Raw genomic sequence first — 7911 nt, 5'->3', positions numbered from 1 at the left:
GCATGTCCCACAATGCATCTCGTTTTGTGACATGCGCACTGAAGAGACTTGCAATTATTTGCCCTGGACTTCTGCTTTCAGACGTAGTTAATTACTATCCTATCCGATAATAATCCAATTCAGAGGCAATAATGTAATATAATACATTATTTTATATATATATTATATATTTATATAGTTACAACCGGACCTTTGAGTGCAACCTTTATGCGAATGTGGCCCGCGATGAAATTGTTTCTGCTAAGTATAGCACTCAAATTACTTCGACTTTCTTTAACTTTTAGCTCTGAATCTTTAAAAATATATTTGTTGAGTTAATTTAAGTGACTTCTGCCAGCTGAATGTTTCATACATAACCCATATTGGGAGATGCTTAAGCTCAGACAACACAATTTAGTAAGTTATTAGACTTTTCCCACAAACTTAATGAATTATTTACGACTATTTAGTCATTCAACAACAATTCACTCTCTTTTTTCCAAACAGAATAATACAAAGTGGCAAGTTTTCAAAACTAATCATGTATGTCACATATTGCATACATTTGGCAGTGGTGTGTGTGTGTGTGTGTGTGTGTGTGTGTGTGTGTGTGTGTGTGTGTGTGTGTGTGTGTGTGTGTGTGTGTGTGTGTGTGTGTGTGTGTGTGTGTGTGTGTGTGTGTGTGTGTGTGTGTGTGTGTTGGGGGGAGGGTGGATCCCTTAAGGCTGCGTTCATGCTTCAGTGGTATAACATCCACGGGCTTGTTTTGGCACCACACTGTGTGTAGCTGCCGTCATCATCTAATTGTAGGCCACACGGACCACAGGGACTGAACAAAAAAGTTCACTTTGATGTCTCCCGACTGCATTTCATTTTAATACAAATATGCAGACATTCTTACTACGTTATCTGGGAACAAAACATATATGTTATCTGTATTATTAGAGTGAAGTGATCTACTGTGACCCTGACCTGAGAAATATGTTTATGTTATCATTCTTTATTAAGACAAAATAGACAATGTGCTGCCAAGCTATCAGTCTCACTCATGAAGCCTTGAATTTGTTAAGGTCACTTTAATAATCTCAAGTTCTTATTTGATACAGGTCCTTTACTTCATCTGCATGAAAAGAGCTGCTTGGAACATTTCGTTAGGGCAATAACGAAATGAAACAACACATTTCTGATGGATTTAATTCAGCAATAAACAGTGACTTGTAAGTTAAAGGTCCCATGTCTTGGCCATTTCTACTGATCATAATTCCATTGTTGAGGTCTACTAAAATAGATTTATATTGTGCAATTTCCCAAACTCACATTGGTTTCTCATACAGCATCTCTGTATAGTATGTGTATTCACTCGGTCTTAAACGAATTGTTGGAGCTCCTGCCCCCTCTCCCTCCCTATGAGCCCAGTGGCCGTCTGCGAGACAGCGAGACAGAGCGAGACACAGCGAAACCCAGCCCGAAACCAGCCCGACACCCGCAGCCTGGCTGGGAGTTTGTGCGTTTGCTCACACACCTTGCCGCGTCCCGCCGTCTCAGGGAGGAGAAATCGGTGAAGCTGCAGCTGAGAAAAGATTGAGTGTGTGTCATATATACAGTCTATGGTGTGTGTGTGTGTGTGTGTGTGTGTGTGTGTGTGTGTGTGTGTGAGGACGTAACGTAACAGCTCCACGGATTGGTCCATTTGGACAGGGTGTACTTTGAGGGCTTGTGACTCTGCAGACCGTTTACATGCATAAAAAGCTGCATAACTCACAAGGGGACGGGTAATAACCGGAAAAGCATGACATGGGACCTTTAACATAAAATGAATAACCTTTACCAAAAAGGTGGTTTTCCCTTTGGTTTGTTGAAAACTGCTGGTGTGATTTTCATTAAACTTGGTGGAAATAATATTTTTAGAGGTTGAATTTGTGTCTATTTACTACAGATTATTATGTCTGAGAATATTTCTTAACATCTAAAAAGGTGCAACACTACTAAGTGTGTATTTAAATCAAAAAAACAGTGACCAGTACATCCATCAACGTTCTTATGCCTTACTAATGGTTTTAAAGCAGAAATAAACAAACACTGACTGGTAAATGAACTTTGGACATATTTATTTAAATAAAGATTTAAAGAAGTATGACAATAACAAATACAGAACTCAGCCAATAATTTAAAGCCATAAAAGGCAACTTGACACACACGTTGTTTTGCTTCAGTAACATTCATTTTAGGGATTCATAATAAACAGTTTTATTAGGAAGGACATGTAAAACAAAACAAGTCTTTCCTTCAGAAAATTAGCAAGAGAGAAACACTGAAATGACGACTTTATATTCGATACCAACTGAAGCTACAGAGACATGTTTCAGACTATATGTTTCCCACAATGCACCAGCATGGGGTGTTTAAAACCACGTGGAGATCTGGAGCAGGCCTCCCACTCTGTGAAATGTCCATCAGCCTCCTTTGCAGTGGCTTCCGTCTAATGCTACAAATAAAAAGGTGAGGCGCCCTCTGGGAGAGCATCCCTCCCTCTCCGTGTCACAAACGCCTGCCCCTTGCTCACACTGTTGCCAGGCAACACGTAAAGCTCCAGTGTTGGGGGTTCCTCGGTGCGGACCATGGATGTATAAAGAGAAAGGACCAACAAATCATCAAGCCCTCCATTAGCGGAGCTGTCAACAGCCCGCTAATGCCAGAAGACTCCAGTAAAAACAACATCAACAGCTACAAAAAAACAAAACGAAGACAGCCAGAAGCAAGAAGAAACATCCAGAAAAAAAGCTTTTCAACATGGAAAATGTCAGGAATACGTTTTAGGGGAAGTTAGAAATAAAAAAGAATTGATAGCATAAAAAAGGAAGGGAAGAAACAAGGACCAGCCTGTTTGTGTGATTCAAGTTAACCTTCTCCACGTCATCTCGGGGACATTTATTGTTGATGCAGCTAGCACAGGATTAAATTAGCATTGTTGCACTTCCCGTTCCTTCATCTCAAAGTCAATTGGATTTTGGTTAGATGTCTGAAATAGGGTCTGTGGCACAAGCTTGGGATATTGTCAAACTTTTTTTATTTGACATAATTATCAGTAAACACTCCATTGAAGTTAATCTCAAAGCTTTTACTTTAATAATCCGTTTATAATAGAATAATCCTAATGGTTTATTTATGACGAGGAGATCTTGGATGAACATTTAGCTGTTCAAAGCTGTTGAGGACATTTTCTAAATAATCTAGGAGGCAAAGGATTACAAAAACAAGATGTGTAAAAAAAACAGTTTGGCATGTGTAAAACAGAAATCTTTTATGCTTCATCTTTTAAAGTCCAGTAAACACTTTTTGCTGGAACAAAAGCTGGTATCCATTAAGCAGCACTTAAATGGACAAAATGAGCCACGTGTATATTGACTGAGAAAGCATGCTCTTTACATGGCCCATGATTTGTTTCTGTTCCGTCACATCATGTCCACCCGTCGACTCTCATGCGAGGACCGAGTCACACTGCGCTCCTTCGGACGTGCTCTCAGTTCGTCCTCTGACTGCCTTTACTGATGAACACTCTGCTTTGCCAAATCCCTCCCTTCTCTCCCCCTTTTACCTTCACTGTCAGCTTTCATTTCCAAAAGAAATACCGAGGGGTCAGCCAGTGAGGGAATAATTCCCGTTTTTAAATCCCAGAGCCGCATTTCTGTAGATACCACTTCCTGTCACGGTCAGATTTAACATTTGATCTCTTCAACCAGCTAACATCCTGACCTTAAAAGACATTCAGAAAATTAAATGGATGGAAAAGGGCACCGCTACCAGAATTTAAAATGGCTCTCATCAGAGTAATGCAATAAAATGCAGTGCTTACAAGCACTTTGGAAAGAGGAGGCACTGACCTAATTTAAGCTCTCAGGAGAGGACTCTGAGAGCTCTTGAAGTGGCTGCTATGCTCCCTTTGGTCAGGTGCATTTAATAGATCAGAATTATTTTCAATATCAAACATTTGTAACCCTCCCTGCACTGTGAGCGGGTGATATGTCATGATCAGAGTCCAGTGTCGGAGTTGAACAGAGAGAGTGGAGTGGTTGACGGGAGAGCTGCTGTGTAGAAATCATTGCTCTCTTTTCCCTGCACACCACCTTTTCTGTCTTTTCTCCCCTCAGCAGGCTTCACATGATGCAGCAGCTCTTGGACTTGTCCTTGCTGAAGGTGGAGGAGAGCAGCTCTGCCTTGCTGGGCAGGTGGAGGAGTCTCTTGGAGAGGCGGCGGATGGGGCTGGGCTTGTTGGCCGGCTGCAGTTTGTTCACGCAGGCCAGAGCCGCTGTACGGAAAACACTGTGGATGCTCTTCTCCGATGTGAAGGCGGAGCACTCCAGGTACGTCTCTGCTCCAAGCTGCTTAGCTAAAGACGAACCCTATGATGTAAAAAATAACAAAAACATTTAAACTCTGGAAATGTAACACAAAGGGGGATTCCGCCACGACTACCCAGTCTACACACGAGACAGAATCCTAAATAAGACGCAGAGAGGAAGAAACAGAAGTCCGGGGACAAACCTGTTCATGTGAGACGGGAGATTGTTTCTGATTGGACAGCTCCATGCGTGTGCACACGTCTGTGCGCAGGTCTGTCTTACAGCCTATTAGGAGGATCCGTGTGCTCGGACAGAAGTCCTGGATCTCTGCTTTCCACTGCGAGGAGAAGAGGAACAGGCGTCAAAACACTGTCACTGGAAAGCTTTTTAAATATACTTCGGGAAGATACACATGTGTACGCCAACAGTGTCCAACATTCAAGTAGTCCTTGGTCCTTTTGAGGATGGATATATGTTTATGTGATTGATGTTTACTATCTTGAAACCTTTACTTTAGTTTATAACAGTTTATAATATAAATAAGATTAATACCTTCTTTAGCGCACTGTCTACTGTGTCTGGTCGGCTGATGTCGAAGCATAAGAGCACTGCGTCGGAGTCGCTGTAGCAGAGCGGTCTGACGTTGTCGTAGTAAGGAGAACCTGCAGAGACAACACACACTTAGCAATGCCCTCACATACAAGTTTATTACCATGTGATTTAGGAGCTGGGCAGTCAGCACTTTGAAAATTAACTTTGACACTTTCATAATGTTTTATCACAATCATCCTCCTCACTTTCACACAGTACAAATAATATAATGAATAACATAGCAGCCTGCCAAACTGATAAAAGAGCAAACACTTGACTGAGCTTGACGCCTTCCCACTGACCAGGTTTTTCCAGTGCAGTCAAATTACTCACAGTCAGTGAAACTCTGCACCAATCACATCTTTCCATTATTGGAAACCAAACTTTATCTACCAAACTTTGTTTGAGTCAAAGCAAACACCAGATGTCTCATGGAACAAAATGATCACCATACTTTAGGATACACTTTCCAAGATTTGACTTTGGCTTACATACATACATACAAACACAGCATCAGATTAAGTTCCAAAATACAGACTATGTTCATCTATGTCTGTCGAATGAAGTCCCCTTCAGGTATTGTTAATAAAAGACAGATTGAAAAGTATTCAAAGCAAGTTTATTATGTGAAGCCACAGCCAACAGCTGGTTAGCTGAGCGTTGCACAAAGACAAGAAACAGAAGGAAACAGCTGTTTAACAGTAAAGAAAATGTCAAGGAAAAATGTGTTGTAATACAGCCAGAAAGCAATGTCACGTATAACTCAAGATATTAATCTACTTCTCTCACGGTTCATTAAGACCATAATCATTGTGTGTACTTGTATTTGTGTGTGTGTGTGTGTGTGTGTGTGTGTGTGTGTGTGTGTGTGTGTGTGTGTGTGTGTGTGTGTGTGTGTGTGCGCGCAAAATGATATCATTAACTGTTAATCACCTCCAACATATCGTTTTCCCAGATTTCCTTGTTCTGGAAGGACTCTCAATTTCCTTCTGGCAAATGTATATCGAGACGGCAAACACCTTCCCACTCCTTTACCAAAGGACGTGTAGTTAAAGTCTAAGAACATTTGACTCCACAACACACACACACTACACACATTTCCCTCACCTTCCCACAAACGGCAGAGCTATATGTAGAGTCTTCCTTTAACTCTCAGGAAGGCTCTTGTTCTAAAAACAGACCGACAGGATGTCCGCTCTCTATTGTCTTCCCTCTGCCACCTAATCACTCCCCCACACACCAACGCTAAGATTTCATTTCCTACCCCTGTCCTCAGGGGCTAGATGTGCAACCGAAGCTTCCCTTGCAAATAAAAGCAGGATATAATTACACCAGGAATAGATAAGCTACCGGAACTAAGTAATCTCTGCTGAGACATTAATGAAAATATTTTAAGAACACAAAGCACTTTAATTCAAAAAGCCATTCAGGTCTGCGGGAATATTTGACTTCAATCTGCAAAGTAGGACGACTTCTACGAATACAATCTATCAATAACTCGCTTTTAAGGGGAATCAAAGCCCCCGTCTCATAACTATCCAGAGTGATGTAAGGCTTGAGAACGAGGAGGCAGAGAGAACACACACACACACACACACACACACACACACACACACACACACACACACACACACACACACACACACACACACACACACACACACACACACACACACACACACACACAACACACACACCACACACCAACAACACACTACACACACAACACACACCGACGACACGACACGCAAGCTCTGTGTGCAGCACTGTGGCCCGAGTTCAGCACTAGCTTCATGGGAGGGAGCTCTCCAGGAGGGACAGAAAGACTGACGTCATCTAAGAGGCTGCAGGCTCGACTCGTCCGATACATCCGATACACGCTGAGACGATTCAATATCAATACGCAAGATGCAGTTTAAGAGCAGCACGTTAAAAGTACCACTACCAGATGGTGCTTGATTTTTACCATATTATATCCCTTTATGCCAGATTTGCGCAATCATGCCTGCTGGAAGCCTATGTATTTTCATGTTCAGCTGATTTCTATTTTTTTTTGACATTACGGCCCTAAAGGATTCTGCCATCTTTAATATTCCTGCAGAAGTAAACCAGGCCAAACATTGAAAAGCCCTATACACGCCAGCTTTATGGAGCTAAACACGGGTGCACGAGTGTGGCCTTGTGTGCCTTCCCAATAAATGAATCAACCAATACACGTGTGTTCAAAGCCATACGTCTGCCCACCAGTTGTGCCTCCCTTTGATTTGCTTGATATCTTTAAGCTCTTTAAGAAACCTATTAATACGCTCCGGCAGCCCCTGCTGCTATCAAAACAGCAAAGCTGGCATTGTTGAGCATCTCACACACCCAGCAGTCAGGCGGTGACAGCAGGATGGGGGGGAGGCCCCAGAGCGCTTCCTGATTGCTCCGGCGGGAATGCCGTGAGAGCCACTTACATGCACTGAAGAGAAGCCGCCGCTGAAGAACCCAGTCGCAAAAACGAGGGCACCCTGCAGCGGCACAGCATGGCTCCGCGCATTAGCTCACTTGTGCTTGGGAGTGCTTTTCATTTCCCCCCGCACTTGGCTTAGCTCTCAAGATCACAGTTTCCTAATTTACTGATTAAGGGGTCCTTGTGGTCGTCCTATGACGTCTCATCAAGCGCCTCGTTAAAGGCTCACAGCGGTTTCTTCACACCCTTAACCTGCTGGCGGCGGGGTTAGAGTGCGGTCCCTCCCTTCTTGTGTTCGGGCCCCGACACCCGGGGGCAGAGTTTCTCGAGTGTTGACAGGGAGCAGGGATTGGAGCTCCTGGCTGGGCTTTCCTCTGTGCAAGCCACTCCACTCTCCTTCTTCTCTGTCTTTCACCGCTGCATGTCTGTGGTTTCATCTCATGCCCCCGGCAACAGTATGGCGTATTTGAGCCCGGGCTTGCGCGCTCCAGAAGCCATTACGAGCTAGGACGGGATGGAGGCTTTGCACACGCTGATCACACAAGCGGC

At 43.3% G+C, this 7911-nt stretch overlaps 1 protein-coding gene across 1 annotated transcript in view; it reads right to left on the bottom strand.

Moving 5' to 3' along the window:
- Positions 1 to 2070: 2070 nt before the first annotated feature.
- The window catches only part of LOC104952761 (rho-related GTP-binding protein Rho6-like), a 9854-nt gene continuing 4013 nt past the window's right edge, over positions 2071 to 7911 (bottom strand). Inside the window, exons 3-5 of the mRNA XM_010779636.1 lie at positions 4872 to 4981; positions 4522 to 4656; positions 2071 to 4379 (exon numbers count right to left, since the gene is read on the bottom strand). Coding sequence (XP_010777938.1) covers positions 4134 to 4379; positions 4522 to 4656; positions 4872 to 4981 — 491 coding nt within the window. The 3' untranslated portion in view covers positions 2071 to 4133. The remainder of the gene's footprint in view (positions 4380 to 4521; positions 4657 to 4871; positions 4982 to 7911) is intronic.

This window comes from Notothenia coriiceps, unplaced genomic scaffold, assembly GCF_000735185.1.
Source record: "Notothenia coriiceps isolate Sejong01 unplaced genomic scaffold, NC01 NC01_scaffold00020478, whole genome shotgun sequence".
Classification (NCBI taxonomy): Eukaryota; Metazoa; Chordata; class Actinopteri; order Perciformes; family Nototheniidae; genus Notothenia; species Notothenia coriiceps.
This window is presented reverse-complemented; position numbering and strand designations above follow the sequence as displayed.